The sequence below is a fragment of the Nanorana parkeri genome, unplaced genomic scaffold (assembly GCF_000935625.1).
Source record: "Nanorana parkeri isolate BGI_ZX_2015 unplaced genomic scaffold, ASM93562v1 scaffold1207, whole genome shotgun sequence".
Lineage (NCBI taxonomy): Eukaryota > Metazoa > Chordata > Amphibia > Anura > Dicroglossidae > Nanorana > Nanorana parkeri.
In genome coordinates, this window is record NW_017307475.1 from 349,645 (window position 1) to 369,300 (window position 19,656).

At 40.0% G+C, this 19,656-nt stretch overlaps 1 protein-coding gene across 1 annotated transcript in view; it reads left to right on the forward strand.

Annotated features, from left to right (window-relative positions):
* LOC108796986 (probable phospholipid-transporting ATPase IM) overlaps positions 1-19,656 on the forward strand; it is a 209,310-nt gene that overhangs the window by 102,795 nt on the left and 86,859 nt on the right. The window contains exons 6-8 of the mRNA XM_018568555.1: positions 985-1,057; positions 8,929-8,999; positions 15,131-15,213. Coding sequence (XP_018424057.1) covers positions 985-1,057; positions 8,929-8,999; positions 15,131-15,213 — 227 coding nt within the window. The remainder of the gene's footprint in view (positions 1-984; positions 1,058-8,928; positions 9,000-15,130; positions 15,214-19,656) is intronic.

The following is a 19,656-nucleotide window of genomic DNA, read 5'->3' on the forward strand; positions in this document are numbered from 1 at the left end:
TGTATGGTTGCTGCAAGAATAAAAATATTAGATAATTACAAAATTAAATTGTTGGTCTAGTTTCCATGCATCAGGACCTTTTTGTATTTAGGTGTTTTGTTTTCTTTTTGAATTTTAATCAAATGTCTCTACTCTCAGAGGGGAATTTATCAAAACTGGAGCAGACAAAACCTGGAGCAGCTGTGCATGACAACCAATCAGCTTTTCTCTTCAGTTTGTTTGGTTAACATTTGAAAATGAAAGAGAGAAGCTGATTGGTTGCTGTGTACATCTGCTCTAGTTTTTGTTTGCTCCAGTTTTGATAAATCCCCCTCTCTGTCTTTTCATTTTAGACGTTGAGACATGCAGACTTTATTAAATTAAAAGGGGCAGTTATGCAGATGCCAACTTATATTTACAAAGTTCAAGGCTGGCCCTCACATGACTAGCTACCAGTTATTGAGTCTGCTCATCATACTCAGTAACCAGTAGCTAGTGGGAGGCTGAAAAGGACAGGGATCAGCTGTGTTGAGCAAGGTTTGTATTAACATATTGGGTTTTCTGGGGTAGGTGAAAATGGGTCAAGAGATATATGCAGGCAGCTGAAGCTTAGGTTGCCTGCTTAACCATTTTTATTGAAGGGGTAGGTTGTGGTTTAAATTATTGGGGTTTTATGTTTTGTAATGAGAAACAAAAAACTTTACTTTTTCTTTAATACAGCTTTGTTACCCAAGATTTTTTTTTAAAGTTTGGCAATATTCCTACACAAATTGTTTAGAAGATGGTATGGGAAGAAAAGTCATCCTCATTTGCATTTTGCTTACCACTTTTATTTCCGTGGTATCATATTGGCGAGCTTGTTTGGAATTTCAAGGTTGTGCTTCTTGATGTTCACTTTCCTTTGTTTCAAAATGACTGGGACTTCAGGCTGATTGAAAATGGCAGAAGGAATTCTGTGAGACAAAATCAATTAAGCTCTTTTTTCCCCCTCTTTGTCTTTCACAGACTACAGAATGAGAAGTGGATGAATGTAAAAGCGGGCGATATCATCAGACTGGACAACAATCAGTTTGTGGCTGTATGTAATAATTACTATTCCTTTTCGTTGATTTGCAGTTTTTTCTAAAAATTATGACTACAGAAAGGATATGCAGTTTAAGGCCTTGTTAAAAGCCTTGAATAGGATTGTGAAAGTTGGCTTAAAGTAGAACTCCTACAAATGTATGTTGGATAGAGTTGAGAAGGGTTAAAACTGTTAGATTTTTATTACTTTTATTCCTTGTTTTGGCGCATTTCCTTGCTTTATGCACCAGTGATGGTGGTCACTGAGAAAGGGGAGGACATCTGTCCAACAAGGAGACAGATGACAAAGTTCAGGTTTTTATTATTTATTTAGTAATATAAAGAAATGACAATGTCATAAACAACATTGAAAGGGTTTTAGAATATACAGTAGGATAGGAAACAGACATTTTCCACCTGCTTAACTTGGACAAAAATGCCACCAGTAGTGACTACAAATATATCATTATGGAATTAGGGGTGAGCTGGAATTTTTTACATTGTCTTCAGATCCTCTTAGTAAAGATCATAGCTGGGAAGTGGAATGTTCTCAATGGTGCTTTGTAGTTTGGTATTTGGATGAATGGGAATCATCCAGAATATTTCTATCTAAGCAGTCTAGTTGCTGAATAGAACTGAAATATTTCAAGGATAAAAATTCCAGTATTTAGTTGTATGCAGGAGAGTTTGGAAATTGCTCACAGCCTCTCTTACGTTTTTTTGCCCCCATTACTCCTTTGGGGGACATTACCCTCTCTTTCTGTCCCAGTTATAGTAGTCTTACCTTCCCCAATTTGTCCAATACTTAAAAGGTTTAAGCTAGTGTTACAGTTTATATATGGAGGCAGACACAGCTATATGTTTATCACAAATCATAGACTGAGCTGTCTACTTTACTTAATATCATGAAGATTTATAATGATCTTATGATGTATGGTGGCATAAGACTCAATAATGTTAATCATAAACCAAATCTGTCAGCTATTTTAAACTTCTAAAAAGTAAAAGTCCTGCCTAAGAGCAGGAACACAAATGTTCCTATTACTTTTGAGCCTCTTCCCTGTGTGCCTTTCTGAAATAAATGTCACTTTGTTATCAGAAGCCTAAGCTCCTAGCCTTTAGGAGTAACCCCTACCATCTGCAATTGAAACACAGAGTGTCTCAGTAGCCAATAAGGAGTCATATTAGAATAGTATAGAACTTTTGCTTTTAACAATTCAGGCCGCTAACCCTGCCATGGAATGATATGCATAATTGCTTCATTAGCACCTAATTACTTTATGAAAGAATTGATTTAAAATGTTTCAGATGCACATGTGGAGGCAGACATTTTGCATATGGTTATGAGAAATTTGTTGCTACAATCAGCCCTGTATAACTCCTTCCACTCCCAGTCTTCCTCAGTTGTTTGCTAGTGTACTTAGGGGATGGATGCCTTCTCTCTGCTCTTTTTTTTGCACTTTTCAGCTCATCTAGCAAGACTCATCTAGCAAGTTTCCCTAAGCTGTTCACAGCCACTACGGCACTTAAAGGAGAACTATGAGGTGAATGATTTTCACTCAACCTCATAGTTTGAGCCGACGCGTGACATGGAAACTGTCACACGTCGGCTCAATAGATCGTGATGTGAGCGAATGCATACCGTCGCTCACTCCTCGATCATGTCCCTGCAACTGTCACGGTTCCCTACAGGGATCCCCCCCCCTCCCCTGTCTGATCCTCCAGCACTGCCTCCAGATAGGCAGAGCCAGCTGTCACGCAGCACTTGGCTGGATCTCGACAGTAATGTCGGGATCCGTCCTGGCTGCGGCCGTCTCAGGATTCCGTGAGCTGTATCTCGCGGTATATTGAGCTTTGGGTCATGGGAGGGAGTTTATGTCCTCCCATGACCCTTAGGAGAACTATGGGGAAAAACACTTACCCATAGTTCTCCTTTTAATTGCAGCTATCCGGATCAGTTTTCTTTGTGGCAAAACCTTGGCAGACCGTACCTAGACTCTGCTCAGAAAGAAGATGCAGGACTGGCCTGTAATGTGCTTAAAGCACTGGATCCTGCATGGGGCACTCTCTTTGGCACATTGTGCAGCATGTGTAGTTGGTCCATTGAGCCCTGTCCCTAAAGACTCCCTCTTGGGGGTATGGCCACAGACAGAGATGGTGACGTCTGGATGGTCCATGTCCCCTTTAAGTGACCTTGCTGCAGAGTCAGTTGGCACTGTGAGAGTGATAAGAGCTTGTCCCTACTCTGGTTTTGCCCTTTCCCCTTTTGGGTCTAAATTGGGTTTCCATTGGCAGAGGGTGTTCACTTTCCCCATCAATTCTTTTATATTTTGCTCCTATCCCTGGGTAATTGGGAGGTTGCACCGCGCCTGCACAGCCTCTCCGTATAGGTTCTTACTGTGCATACGTCTACCATTTTCCTTTCTGGTTTGCTCTGTGCTGGCAACAAACCCTGTTCCTGTTTCTGCAACTCTGCATGCTGAGGGAGTCCAGATTCCTACTGACTGCTGTGCTGGGTTACTGCTGCTGCCTACAGTGTTTGCTCACCAGGCATATTTCTGCTCCACAGTTATGAGTATTCGGCACTTCCCTCTGGCAGTGTTTCTGGGGAGGGCCCTGTCCCTTCTGGGAAAACTGTTTATGCTAGCCCTATGCAGGTAAAGTGATCCTTTGCAGGTTCCGAAACATTGCATTTACTATTGCGGTGTGCTGGCAATATGGGTTCTACTGTTTACAGTTGGAGATGCCTGCCTTGACCTTGACAAAGTTCACTAGTGTGGATTCCCTTAAAATTCACAATCCTGCCAAAAGCTTCCCTGTACACATGCTTTTACAGTTGGTGTTTTATGGTGACTTGGATCACCCTGAGAAACATTTTACTCTTTCTAAATAACTTGCTCAGCAATTGATAATTTCCCTGTTGTATATCCAGCTTGTTTAAGCTAGACTTTAAAGGTCCCGGTAGAAGATGTTCATAGTTTTTAAGGACCACATGGAAGAGGTTAGAGGCCTTCTTTAAGACCTTGTTTGTTCTTGCAGACCCTGCTATATAATCTGCTGTTGCCACCATGGCGTTCTGTGAGATCCTATTTGTACGGTCAAAGGCTATGGCTTGGGGCCCTGACCAAAGAACTCTAAAATGTTTAGAGCTCTTTCCTGGGGCTGTGTGCTACTGCCTAGATGGCCTTGTAGATACTCTCAGTAAAAATTTCCAGGATGGGTCTCCTGTGTGTCTAAATATGATGGATTCTATGGCTAAAATGCTGGTATGCAGAGGTCCCTTGCAAAAAGCACTTGCATGCATTTTTGGCATGAATGCATGCCATTTACCCACCATTGTCTGTTTGGATAATCCTTGTATACTTATATCAAGGAAGCAACAGGGGGCAAGAGCCCCTTGTTGCCATAGAAAAAGTCAAAGCCTTCGGCAGCTAAATCCTTTGCTCCCTTTTTCAAGAAATGTTTATTTCATCCCTCCCAAGCCTTTGCTGTGGATGCATTCATGACTCCATGGGATCAGTTCAATCTGATCTATGCCTTCCATTCTCTGAAACTCTTTCCTTGGCTCCTTTGCAGGATCAAGATGGAAGGCATTTCCAGTGATCTTCATTGCTCCCATTGGGCCCAGGAGACTGTGGTATGCAGATATATTTAAACTCCTGCAGAATCTCCATGGGCACTTCCAAAAAGCTTTCTGCAGTTGCTGGCTTTTATGGCTTGACTGTTGACGTCCAGGTCTTGAAGGACAGAGGCCTTTTAGAAGCTCTCATCACTATGCTTCTGAAAGCTGGGGGATCCACTTCCCACAAAGTTTACCAAAGCACCTTGAAGGCTTTTTTTGACTTGCTTGCAATTTCCATTCCAGGGAATACACAATGGGACACATCCTGTGTTTCTTCCAGTCTGGCCTAGATCAGCGTTTAGTCTACTGTCAAGGGCCAAATGTCTCACTTGGTGATCTTTTTCTAGAAGCCGCTTGCCTTTTAATCTCTAGTAGAATGATTTGTGTAAGGGGTTGATTATGTTATCACCTTTTGAGCGCAATCCAGTGACTCTGTGGGACCTCAGCTAAGTTTTGCCGGGGCTGCAGAAGCTGCCCTATGAACCATATCCCTATGACCCTACTTAGTCGTAACGTTTTTTTCCTCATCGCCATCATTTAGATCAGGCATGTTTCTGTTAGTGTTCTGGTTATCCACAAGGATACAGTAGTACTAAGGCCTAGGGCCTCCTTTCTTCTTACTGTGGTTTCTGTCTTCCACCATAAGCAGGACATTGATTATAAGGTTTATGTCCTGCTCCAAAGCACGCCAAAGAAAAATATCTCTACTGTTTAAACGTGGTTTGAGCTGTTTGAATTTACCTCTCTTCTGCAGCTTTCATCTGCAAATCTGTCTTCCTCTTTGTTATTCCTGAGTGCCCCTGTATGGGGGAGCAACCTTCTTGTTTCACCATCTCTAGCTGGATTCAATGATCTGTCACTGAGTTGCAGGGTAAAGTTTCCCCTTTGCTTACTCTAGTCTCTAGGAGCATTAGTAATTTTTTGTACCTTCCACCATCAGGCTTCAGTTTCCCTAATCTGCAAGACTGTTAACACATTTGCCAAGTTTTGCCAGGTGGATGTTCAGGCCTATGCAGATGTTAGCTTTGGGTCCCAAGGTTCTTGAGGCAGCACAGGTGGCCCTCTAACTTGTGGCCCCTTTCTAGTATGCCTCCTTGGAGTTGGTTATTTTTCACTGGCCTGTTTGCCATTGTTTGCTGTGTTGCAGCCCTCTGTTGAATGATTAACTGTGATATATGATCAAGAAAACAGGATTTATGTCTTACCTGTAAAATCCATTTCTTGGCATACATAACAGGATGCAAGCCCCTCCCCTCCAATTTCTGTGACCCACTCTTGTACTACGTGCAACAAAACTGAGGCAGGCTGGGAGTGGGAGGTGTTTAGGGGGCTGTCACAAAGCTTTCATTGATTTGCCAGTGGTGTCCAATAAATTGACGGCAGCTGTATCATCCATCGGTTAGCTCCCAGTGTCCTGTGATTTAGTCCAAGAAACAGATTTTTCAGGTCAAAAACCTGTTCCTTACAGAGGCTGTATTTCCCCTTGCTGGCTTGGACGTCCTTACAGGACACCCAAGCTGGCAGTAGAAGCCACAGTGTGTGGAGAGATAGGCAGGTATCTGACACACCTGGAGGTATGGAATACCTGCAGTGGCCCAAGAGCAGCAATACATCAGCTCTTATCGACACAGGGCGCCTAGAAAAGTAAGTATAGATGCTATTCTTTTTAGGTTGGAGTTACTTTAGAGGCGTCCCAGTGTTGACAGTGCCCCTTTTAAACCTGTCAGTTATTATTTTTATTGTATGTGTCTCATTAGAGAGATTTACTTTTGACTTTTTTTCCAGAGACACAATAGGAACGTGAGAAAAAGTATCTCCAAATTGAGGAGAAATCCCATTTTAGAAAGTTTTCACATTAACAGGATTTCCATTGGAAGATTTCCCTCACTACATGTACCAGTGACAACTGTTTCATTTTGGATTTCCCGTTCATTTAAGTCCCAGTGACCATGGTTACGAGCACCAATAGAGAGGGTAACCTCTAAAGTAGGAATGCAGACAACCAAATTAAACCTGATGGGTAAATGTCTGTGGCAAATTGGTTATATTCACATTTGCTCTAAAATTTTTCACATCATTACATGCAGTATAACATGAATACTATTAAAAAAATGAGGAGAAACCCCACTCCTTTTATGGTGCGAACATCTGAATGTGAAAATATTGACTTTGTAGTCCAGTTTTCAGGGTATTCTATCTAGTACATGCTATAATTGCTGATGGGATTGTAGCCTTCCTTAAAGTGCACATGACATGAGAGAATGATGTCAGCTGCCATTGCTGATGTTTCCTTTTGAAAATTTGAAGTAGTATTAAAGTCTCATTTTTTTTTACATACATCTACTGCTAGCATGCAAAAACATAAAAAAAAAAAAAGCTCCCTCCTGGCTGTAGAAATCCGCTTCCTCGAACGGCCGTGCAGGAGGCTGAGTATGGGCACATGGGCAGTAGAGATCACTGGCGAGAGGAGGAGAGACTGTAAGTCAGTACACTGTAAGTCAGTGCACACAGCTGTGAGCACGCACACTGGACAGACACCGTGAGACAGGAAGAGACAGCAGCCTGCGCTGGATCAGAGACCGGCACCAGCGCTGAAGGGACTGCTGGAAACAATTGGAAGGAAGAAGAGGATCGGATCAAGAGGCATTATTTGAGGGAAGTCTTTACAGCAGTATTGGGGGGACGGGAATTGTGACTTTAATGTCACTTTAAATTCCCAGGCTGCCTTGGAACAAACAGAGATTCTGACAATTCTCTGATACTCATTTACAGCATGCTTGTTCCTATACTTTCATTAAAAATTATTGAAGCCACTGGCAGCCAGTCAACTAGAATTTCCGCAAGGAACCTAGCAATGGCAACTCACATACTTTTCTTGTAATACAGTAGATGTAAAACAACTCTTTCCTTTTTCAAGATTTACAGAAACTGCTTTCAAACATAAACTGTTCACCTAATAAACAACTTTAGTATATCAATGCATAAAAACTCGACTCCAGTCTGTCCTCCGAGACTTGGTTATTCCCACGTTGGGTGTCGCCATGCTGCCAATTACAGCTCACGTGTTAAACACACCTCTGACATTACTTTAACACTGAAATGTCCCTATTTCTGCTGGGCTTTAGGTATCTATCAGTGGCCAAGGATGTTGTTAGAGATGGGGATGAGGGTGTAGCTACTACTTTTTTAATCAGAATGTTCGTATCAGTTGCTGCACTATTTCGGCTGCATGTTTTGGGGAATAGCAGGAAAGTGTTTAAAATAGCTTGGGTATAGTTTTTGAAGGTGCCAGTATGCTTACATGCCCAAGGAAGACATTTTTTTTCTTTTAAGATGTACTGCTTGTAATACAGTATTACTTCCAAAAGATGGCAGAAAAGTCATGCTAAAAAAGTCTGTATACTTTTTTCATCTGGTTGTTTTAATGCCATGGCACCCAGAGAGCAAGCATACGACACGATTAACATGACAGCTTAAGCTATTGATTTTTCCTTTTTATAAGTGTTTTTTGAGGTTTAAGAAATGTGAAAATACAATAAGATCATTGACTATCAGCAGTGACCCTGATTATGACAGATGTCATCTGTAACACTGCTAAATTGTACAAAGCCTACATAACACCAAAGTACAGTTTGTCTTAATTTGTGAAGAAGTAAAAACAGTTGAAAGATATAATTCAAACTATATACATTGTGGGGTTCTCATTGGCATCTAGAATATAACACCCCTGAGGTTAAACAGATGCTGCCAAAACGAAATAATTCTACAATGGCATTGCTATATTCTTTTATGATACTGAATTCACAGTGGGAGGGAAAATATATAAAATGCTGTGCTGTATGTAGAATGGTTGCCTTGCCAGGTGGTCTACACTAGTCACATGATGGCTGTCTGCCACCTACGCCATGCGTCTGGCTATACTAAATATGAATTAAAGTCACAATAGAAGTACTGAAACATAATACATCATTGCATGGTCTATATTCACTAACATTCTTTTAAACCATTTTAGTTTAACTGGTTGTTCTCATCATTATATCTAGGGCGCGGTCACTCCAGACTCATAAAGTGAAAGCTTGGTAAACAATGAAACGCTGTATTTGGCCACTGTACACAAAATGAATCATGTGTTAACCTCAACAATCCTGTAACAGATAGCAGTGCTTTGCCTGGCACTAATCTTCTGCAAGCGATCTGTCCTATTTACTGTGGCAAATTAAATATTTCAGCCAAACGCATAAACCAGATACTTATCTATTTCACAGGCTGACTTGCTCCTCCTCTCCAGCAGTGAACCACATGGCCTCTGTTACGTGGAAACAGCTGAGCTTGATGGGTGAGGATCTTTTTTCTGTTATTTTATTTATAAATGCTATTTTATGTGTAGTTTGTTGTATTTAGAAGCCACAGTTAATTTTTTTCTCCCAGTGTTCTGATAAAGCAAAATACACACACAGCACTGTACTAATCATCATTTTACTCAATGTGCAGAAGTTATGGGCAATTTGAATAGTTCACTAAAATATTTTTTATGAGACTGTCATTTTATGTCTATTTCTCTGTCAATATAAAAGAGTAAAAAGTAATACACCAGGATATTTGAATGTCCTTAAAATAACTAACAGTGATATGACTTTCTAGTCAAAATGTATTATATGCTTGTAGACATAACGTGTTCAATTGAGCAATTCTAACAAATAATTTTTATGATCAATTACATATTGTGTAGGTTAAACCAAGCTAACTAAATTAAACAGCTGTGTAGAGGTTGCTGTAGATGTGGTGTTTTCACATTTAAATCCCCCACCATTGCAAAAGTATTCATAGCATGAAGTCACAGGGTGGCCATCCTGTATTTTCAGGGTCTCAAACAGTGGTTGGCCATGAAAACCAAGTGCAGCAGGCAAGAAAAAAAAAACAAGCTTGCTTCCCTTCAAAACTAGAAGTTGTTCAGCACTAATACCTGCTCAAAACTGGCATAATCTACTCCCAACTACAGTTCAGATGTGAGCTTATTGGTAGAGTTATGACCAAAAAGCTATTCTTCCAAGGAGAAAGAGCTGGAGGGTATACAAAGGGCAGCAGGTGCTCTGGACAAATTAGCTAATATTGTAAATAATTGGTACTAGCAGAAACCATTTTCTTCAATAAAGGGATAGAGAATGTAGATGAATGCCTGCAGGCAACATTAAGGCATGGTTCAGGTTCCCTGTCGGTTTAAGACTGCATTTCAGCAAACAGAGTTGGGGATTTGGTCAAAATTGATATCCCCCCTCAATGCTGAGCAGTACATGCAGATACTTAGCCATCATGCGTTGCCACCAAAGATACATTCAATCATTCCTAACTTCATTCTGCACATAGCAGTGACCCCAAACATGCAGCCAAGTTCATAAAAAAACTATCTGCAATAAAGAGAACAATGAATCTTGCATCAGATGATATGGTCCTGATCATTGAGCCATACTGGGATTATTTGCAGAGATAAAAAGAAGTAAGACAGCTAAAGTAAGCATTGGCAGTTTAACAAGTAATCCAGGCTACTTGGAACAACTTACCTTACAGGAACACTCAGAAACTACATGCAATTGTAAATTGAGGCTGGTAAAGGCAATGTGTGGTAACACCAAATATTGATGTGTTTCTTAAATTATTAAAGTTGTTCATGGCATTAGTTTTATAGCATTCTCAATTTTTTACGTCAAAGACTATTTGAGCATTTTGAAACTTCTACAAAGTTCCCCTACCTGTTCCCCTGTGCTTTGACATAATTGGCTACTAGTCAGTTCAACATCAGCATTCACCCAAAGGTATTACAAGGCAAACCCTTTTGCTTGCACTTGCCCATCACTTATGCGGTCACCTTTATATTCAGTACAGAACCCTTCTTCCTCTGGAATTCTCAGTCATATCCATCAGTTTAAAAGTGAAGAACTCAATAACTTTGTTCTGCTTAAACTGTATTTCCACTTTTGCAGTCAAATGTGAGAAAACCCCTTGAGGAGCAATTGCCCCCCGGCCCAGTCTGCCCCTGGTATCTGCTTAGCACAGTACAGACAGGTCAAATTATGTTAACAGTAACCTGTCCCGCCCCCCTTAGTACAGACCGGGTACATTTTGTTAGCAGTAACCTGTACAGACCGGGTACATTTTGTTAACAGTAACCTGTCCAGTCCCCCTTGCACTCCAGAGCAAAACTTAGTAAACTGTACCGCGCAAAATCGCACCTACCGCGAATTCTGGTGTGGGAGGTGTTGCATTGCCATTCATTCTTGTGACACTCCTGATCTGGCTTTTCCCAATATCTCTTCCCTTTGCTGCCTGGCCCTGCTTACGGTATCTCCTGCTCATTCTGACATTGTGTATATATTGTATATAGTAAGTTTGTTAGTTAGAAATTCACACTGCACTAATATTGCTGGTTGTTTGTCACCTGCGTTGCTCACAATAAATCCTGTTTTTTTCACTTAATACTGGTTTCAATGCCTGTGGTGCAGTCACATCTGATTTACATGATACCTGCATGATGTATCATGGTATAAAGAAGACATAAACCCCAACATATTAACACTTACTTTGCTACAGCACTGTATATCATAAATAGCTGCCATTTCCTTTTCATAAAATACTTGTTTTCTGAAGTTTTGTGGCATCTCAATGCTGATTATCTACTGCAGCCTTTATGCAGCCACTTTCTCTCTATATGTACGCACTCCACTTAGGGCTGCATGACATTTTTAGGGCAAGTTTACTGATGGTGACAGCAGTGGACTATGCCTGTGTAATGTATGTTTATATGGCCACCTGTGGAATGTCTTTGTAACAGGATGACAATGAAAAGTTAATGTCACAGCATGGTTGACATTATAGCTAAAGGGATGACCACTTCACTGGATACCAGAATAACTTCTTTATTTTTTTATTTTTACGGCAAACCAGACGTGGTCTGCGCCTTTTATATTACACACAGTGCTTTTTCAAAGAGTGTGACCACAGGTGTGTGGCATGAACATGTAAGAGCAGGTGTCTTGTCTGCTTCCTAGAGATGCAGGCTTCCTTTTATTAATGCTCTATTATTTTGGATAAAATGAGCTGAGCTTGGCACGTGGCATTAGCAGAAGAATGAATTGCAGAGGTCTACCTGGAGCCGTACTAATTGCCTGTCTACAGCACAGTTGAGAGACAAGGGCAGTGTCTGAACAAAGACCTTTATGCAGATTTAAAATATCGAAAATTAATTGTGAATTTACATTAACATGTTAAAGCTTATACAAGAGTTTAGAGATTAGGTTTACATATACATTAAAGCTTAGGGTATGCTTATTGAAAACTGGGCTGCAAGTTGTAATGACTCAGTTTTTTGTGCTGAGGCTGTATTTAAGAAAATAAATAATGTAAAAGTTAAAAAAAGTATTACATGTCAAAATATGTAATTCCAGACTACCGTGTGGCTGACACTGTCCTAGTCAATTGTACTGTTCTATAACAGCACATACAACTTAAACACATCTCCTAAAGCATGTGATTTAAGGGAATGGTGTTCTTTTTAACATGTTGCCCTTGAAGTTGCATTAAAGGGAGCAAACAGAGATTACACTGGGGAACCAAACCATAGAACATGATTTTATTAACAATATGAAGAAGAACAAAGGGAAAAATTCACATAGAGTGCCATATTGTACGCAGCAATTCAGTCTTACGTAAATCTTTCCTGAAGTTTCCCGGTCGGTATTATTATTATACAGGATTTATATAGCGCTAACAGTTTGCGCAGCGCTTTGCAATATAAGGAAGACATTACAATCACTATACAATTCAAGACAAGATGGCAAGAAGGGCCCCGCCGTGAGGGCTTACAATATAAAAGGGAGGGGCAAGTGATACACGAGGAGGTAGCTATGTGGGGATAATTGTTTGAGATTGGTATGGGTTGGGATTGAAGACATTGGAGTTAGTTTACTAAGGGAGTAGAGCAGCGGTCTCAAAGTACCTATACTATGTGGCCCACAGCCAGGTGACAAGGCAGGTAAGTGGTCACGGACCGCATACCTGACTTTCTGGAGCAGTTACACGTTCTGCATCTCTATTGGATGCAGATCACAGAGCTGCTCCTTCCGGCACTGAGATCCTTTCGGCTGGAGCTCAGTTCTGAACTTCGGCCAAGGATGGATTAATGAGCAGCAGCAGACCTCACTAATCACCACTAGAGCACCAGGGATCGATCAAGCCTTCTCACAGCCTCCTCCCTCCCAAAAGGTAAGCAGGAGAGGGGGCTCTGTATTTTATTTTATATGTGGGCGGGAGGGGTTAATACTTTTATATAGGGGTGTGTGTATTTTTTTTTATGTGTATGGGGCGGGGGAGGGTTATTTTTTTTATATGCGCAGGGGTAGCTTTTTTTTCTGTGTGTGGGGGAGAGGAGTATATTATTTTACATGTGCAAGGGTCGTTTTTTGTTTGTGTGTGTATTATTTTATATGTGCAGGCTACATTCACACCAGTATCGTTAGGTGCAATGCGTTTTCTGCAGCAGGAATGCCTAATCTGGTGTTTACAAGTGACAGCTATCACCTATTCAAGTTAATGATCAGATAACAGCAGCTGCATGTAAACGCCTCCATACTGCATGTAAAGATATGTGATATGATTACATTTGGTTAGGAATCAGTTACTCTCCCTGGACGCATTGATTGTGCAACCAGGGAGAGTGTTTTCTAACCGCATGTAATCATATCACATACAATTGCATGCCGTATGCAGGCGTTTACATGCAGCGGCTATCACCTGATCATTACTTTGAATAAGTAACAGCTGCAACTTGTAAACACCAGATTAGGCATTTCTGCTGCAGAAAAATGCAAGTTCCTGATGCATGAATCCCTAATTACAGATATGAATAGGGCCTTATTGTGTGTGTATTGGGGTCCGTAGTACCATGCCGGATATAATTACATTTTATTTTTATGTACGAAATTTGGCAAGCCGGCCCCCATGGGAGAGGAAAAATTGTCGTGTGGCCCCCGAGTCAAATGAGTTTGAGACCCCTGGAGTAGAGTCTGTTTACTTAGAAAATTAATTTGAAATTTTATATACTTTACTTTGCAAAGTAAATGATGGCAAATAAAATGTGAACCTTGAGTACTGAATCGTGCGAGGGAAGAAGGCCCTGTCAAAATTGTTTCTCTAGATCCGGTAATAATCTCTTCTTTTTAAAACACACATGTTTAGAATAAAAAAACATGCAATTTATTTGAATGAAATGGTATTAGCATGGTAATTTCCTCTACATTTTCTGTTTTTGATATGTAATGAAGGGTTTTTTATAATATTGTACATTACAGACAAGCCTGCTGAAATAGAAGTGCTCAAATTTGACAGTTTACAGACCTCTCATTGATGGTTGTGCAACTTATTTTTTTGGAAATCCACTTTTAAGAAATTTAGGGACAAATGTGAAAATAATGCATTTGTTTCCTTTGACTACATATAGTTGTCTAGGCCAATTAGGGTCCCTTCATATTGCCACACATTTAGAAACACTTGTTAACACAACACACTGCATTTGTGCATTGCTATTTATTGTTAATTGCACCCCAACACACTCATACAGTGCACTATAGTAAACCACAAAGTAGAGATGTGAATGCTCTGGGCGTTGCAATGCAGTGCATTGGCAGAAATAGTGTAAGACCCTTTTTCTGTATTGATGGCTCTTTAAAAATACATCACAATAGTGTGAATAGGCCCTAAGATAAAGAACCCAATGTGGAAAGCCATTGAAAATAATCACGGTTTTACTTTCACTGACACTGAGTGCAAAACACTAAAATGTGATTGGTTGCTATAGTTTGCTGACTTAACAAGGCAACATTCTCTGCGTCCTATAAGGCCCGGGTTCACACCTAGGCGGCATCGTTTTTGCACTGTTAACTGCCCAAAGAAGCTCATGTACCTTTTTGGGCTTTTGGCGTTTTGCTGCTCAGGTGTGAAAAGGGGCCATTGAAAATCATGGGATTTCTTGTGTTTGGGCATTAAAAATGGCTTTCCCAGCTGCTCAGAAATGCCTAGGTGTGAACCAGGCCTAAACAGTTTTTAATCAATTCAGTTACATTACTTCTGTTGCAAACAGTTGCAAAGTGAAGAGAGCTGATTACTGTAAAAAATAGAGCACCGCAAAAGGAGTTTACCTGTGAGACAGAAATGCACATAGATTTGAGAAGAGACATCTTCTAAACATATGCAAATGTGCTCATAAACATTCCTAAGTATCTTTTGTGTAAGTATGAAATGTCAGATCCAATCAAAGCAGAGTTTAAGTAATAGTGTTTTGGAGGAATTCGGTATTGCTCTTTTTTTTTTTTTTTTTTCAAACAGTAGTGTTGCATTTATGTGTAATGCATTTATATGTGACTGCTCTCATTTTTAATATGACAGACTGTATGTCATTACTTTTTTTTTTTTTTTCAGGGAAACTAATTTGAAGGTTCGGCAAGCTCTGCCAGTGACGGCAGACCTTGGAGAAGATATTTCCAGGCTTGCTGAGTTTAATGGTAATTGCTTTACGTGCCATTTATAAAGAGAACAGTTCTGTTCATGGTTGGTAAAATGGAAATGATTATTTATAAATGTTCCTCATATGTGGGTATAATCCTCATCAAGAGCTGCCCAGTGTTGCTGTTACATAATTTTTGTCCAATTACAGGGACCTTGTACTCGCTATAGTCATGGGATCATTTGCTTTTTTTTTACTAGGTAAAGGAAATGATCCTGAATAGAACACACTTGGCTGTGCATGTTGTCATTTTCAAATGAGTAGCTACCCTATCATCTGAAATGATGCTTGACTCAGCTGCTTAATTTGCAGTCAGTGGAATGGTGTTCCCACAAAATTTTAGGATCTGGTAGGTTATTGGAAACAGTTTTTGATGTAGCTCGTTCCATTTTGGGGGTGCACATACAATTCTAAACAGAAAACATAACTGACATCTAGTTCTACAACATGAAAATAGTTGATCTAGTGCAAATGATTCATCCTGTGCAAACAAACCAACTTTTTTTTTTTAATTCTTTATTTTCGGATCAAGAATATCCATACAAGAACACTGCACGACATTAAGAATATAATACAGGTAGGATGAGAGGTGTCCACACTGACACAAGGCAGCTGTGCAATTGCACGGATCCTGTAACTTTTCCAATATAGACATATTACACAATGTACATACATGGGAATACATAAAAAACTAACATAGGAAAGGAAACTTTAACATGTGTGTACCTGTTGCCTTTCTCAGCAGCTCTACATTTACCCGTTTTGTCCCAGATATATGTGACGCCCCTCTGCTATGTAAATCTTCTGAGATAGTACTGTCTGCCGGGGCATAGAGTGTGTGGTTCATGGACAAACCAACTTTTGAGAGAATGGAGAAAAATTGAATGTTCTTAGGCTATTATTTTCTTGATTGAATGTTCGTAGGCTACACAATTCATCAGAGTCTGTCTCAGCAGTGCATAAAAACACGTTCCAAGTAATCTTCAACTTCAGTTTACAACAGTGAGAGGGACACAGGGACAGAATTTGATACAGAGAAATGCAGTTGAGAAGGTGTAAGTAAAAGCACCGGATAAGTGATTTATGAGGGAAGAAACAATGCAACAGCCAGGGTACTGCCGGTTATGAGATACTGTTAACAATGTTCAAGTGAAGCAGGTTATGGAAAGGAAAAGTGAAAGTGATTACTGGGACCGCTATTATGCTGGAGGATTGTGATTTAAAAAGTACCGCAGCACTGAATACTGAAAAATGGCCTGGATGGGAAGGGGGTTTAACACCACGGATGTCAACTGGTTAAGGGAAAAACTTGTAAACTGAAGCTGAGCATTACTGGGCACTTATGAAACTAGTGTTTTTTAACCATTGCTGAGAAAGACTCTGACACTTGAGAATTGTGTAGCCTAAAAACAGTCAACCAGAAGAGGAAATAGCTTAAGAACATTTGATTTTACCCGTTCTAGCAACAGCTGCTTTGTTCGCACAGAGTGAATGTACATACAGCTTTGCTGGACCATTAGCTATGCAATTTTTTTTGGGGGAAAAAAAACCTTTACTGTCACCTTGATTTTCTTTCTTCATTTCTTAAAGGAGAGCTATGGGATCAGGGCTTTTCCCCATAGTTTTCCTAAGGGTAACGGGAGGACACAAACTAGCGTCCTCCCCGTCACCCAAAGCTCAGTATACCGCGAGCTACAGCTCACGGTATACTGAGACGCCGCAGCCGGGACAGATCCCGACATTACTCTCTGGATCCACCCAGCGGCGAGTGACAGCTGGCTCTGCCTACCTAGAGGCAGAGCCAGCTGTACCCTCCCCCATCCGTTCCGCCAGTCAGCGTTGGAGGATCGGACAGGGTAGGGGGAATCCCTGCAGAGAGCCGTGAGTGACAGTCACGGCTCTCTGCAGGGAGAGGATTGAGAAGTGAGCAAGCGACGCTATGTGTTCGCTCACTTCCCGATCTATTGAGCCGACCTGTGACAGTTTCATTGTCACAGGTCGGCTAGAACTATGAGGCTGAGTAAATTTTCACTTGCCTCATAGTTCTCCTTTAATACCAAGAACCATTTTTCCACCTTGTGCCCTTTTCTATAATGCAAACCTCTAGGGTAGTTCTCTCTACATTATGACATGTTATTATTTAATCATATAAATGTATATCACCTGCATTCTAGTTACTAATATACACGTATTCACCATTTAGCTTTTTTTTAAAAACCTTTTTTCAGTCATGATTCCTTTACATGTGTCTGTATGTCTCTTTTCCTCCTTTGACAATTATCTTAAAGCAGAAGCATTAACTCCCACCTTATGACCTTTCTTCTTACTTACTGAAACTTATCTCTGCTGTCTACTGAAACGATGCCTTCATTTGTCTTCAAAATTAAAGTTGCATGTGCAACATGATGACCTGGGGAATGATAGGTGGTACAATGAGAGAAAAGGAAACAGTAATGGATGCTCTTAGACAAGTGGGTCATTCACACCAAATTCCCTCATCCTCCTCCAGGGTGCCATAGCCCATCTCACTATCAATGTGTCATGTGCTCTCCAGATGGATGTTAAAAGAAGAAAAGGCTTTTTATCTATGAGTTGAATTCCCATGGTTCTTTACATTATCAGAGGGCTCTGATGTCATGAAAATCTAGGCCACATTGTTCAAATAATTGTTCCATGCTAAACGCTGCTTTGACATCAAAATATGTTTTAGAACATTTGTGATCAAATTCTGGAAAACTAGCATCTATCGGTGTCTTAAACACATCCTGACTCCTATATTTATTATGTGACTAATCCCTGTTTTACTGTTTTAACCTGTATTCAAGCAGCTGATTTAGAGGATGACGTCAAAATGATTATGATCAGTTCAAAGACTGGGTCCATCTGAGTTTTACATTTTAATGTATTGTGCTGGTTTGTTGCAGCATACAACAGCCAATTATATATCTGTGGGTCTCCAGCAATCTGGAGCTATCCCTTGTGTAGTCACTGGCCTGACCCTCACTGACCCATAACAAAACTAAACAAGACTTTTAAGAGCCATGACAAAGAAGCATGCTAGGCCTCAAACCCTGTAATGATGCAAACTGCCATTATTCAGATGACAAACTGGCATAATTTGTTATACACTTTTTTTCACATGCTGTTTTTTACAGGGCTCATTCAACACTTTGCTCCAACATGTGGTCAGAAGCATATCATAATCCTATGTGTTCAAATGACTAAGAATGCCATTGTACATAGACACGCTGAATCAGTCAGTGCATTCAAAAAAGAGCAGAAATCAACTTATATTACATATAAGACAGTGTTGTATTTACCTGTATATAAACCCTTATTAGTGCCTGGTGAATTTATAGGCTGCATTATTGTTTATATTTAAACGTCAAGGTGGCTGCCTCTATGGTACACAAAGGATGGGAACAATACAGTTGCACAGAACATTTCAGTAATGACTGAGAAGAAAATAGATGTCCTTAAGTTTGAATGTCAGTGTGTTTAGATAACGTGAAAAACACAACACCATCACAATTACCCATCCATACCACCAGAGTGATTTTGGTTTATTCGTATTTATTTTTAAATCCACATTCTCTGGAACAGTCTGGATGATTCTTGGGAAAATGTGATGTCTTTTCTGAAGTAAAGCTTGAGGAGAGATTTCTTGAGATATTGTTTAGACATGAGTGAGAATCCAATGCAAATTGGTGCCTTTTCCAAGTTTGAAAAAAAGCCCCAGAAAAAAAAAAAATATTTTAAGACAGCCATCATTATCATGTTGATATAAAGCTTTCCAAAATCAACTCGTCAATTAATAATGCCATATTTTAGTAATGGAACCCAGCCTTTTTCAAAATGTCATTGGACTAATAAAAGAAAAAAGGATGATATAAAGTAAATAATTTAGACACTAAATAAATTTTGTTAATTCTTTGCATAATGTTTATGCCAAACCGTTTGTTAATTTAACTTTTTTAATCCATGTTTAAAAAAATCCAAATATGGTTGGTTATTTTTACATAGTTTTCACTGGTAGTAAAATAGCTTTTTATGGCATATCTTAGTATTCCCAAATACCAAGAATGTATTGTAATAACGAGAACTGGAAAGTGTGGGCTATTACATATGACATGCTCAAATCATCTTCCCAGCAAGTGATCACGTTCACACAGAGACAAAACTAAGATTCTTGTGATGGAGTCACTTCGTCATTATTTTAATTAAAGGTTAGATCCACATAAACCTAGTATTTACTTCATTGGTGCTGGCATGTTCCAGTACAGTACGTGTTTGCTTCTTATATTTTTCTGCATCTTGCTATCTAGCTCTTTTCGCCAGTTATCACATCTTTTTCTGCTCATGGACATAACAGTTGGTGAATTAATCAGTTTCCCCCATTGAGGTTCCTAATTAAGTAGGACAGCTATCACAATTTTTTATT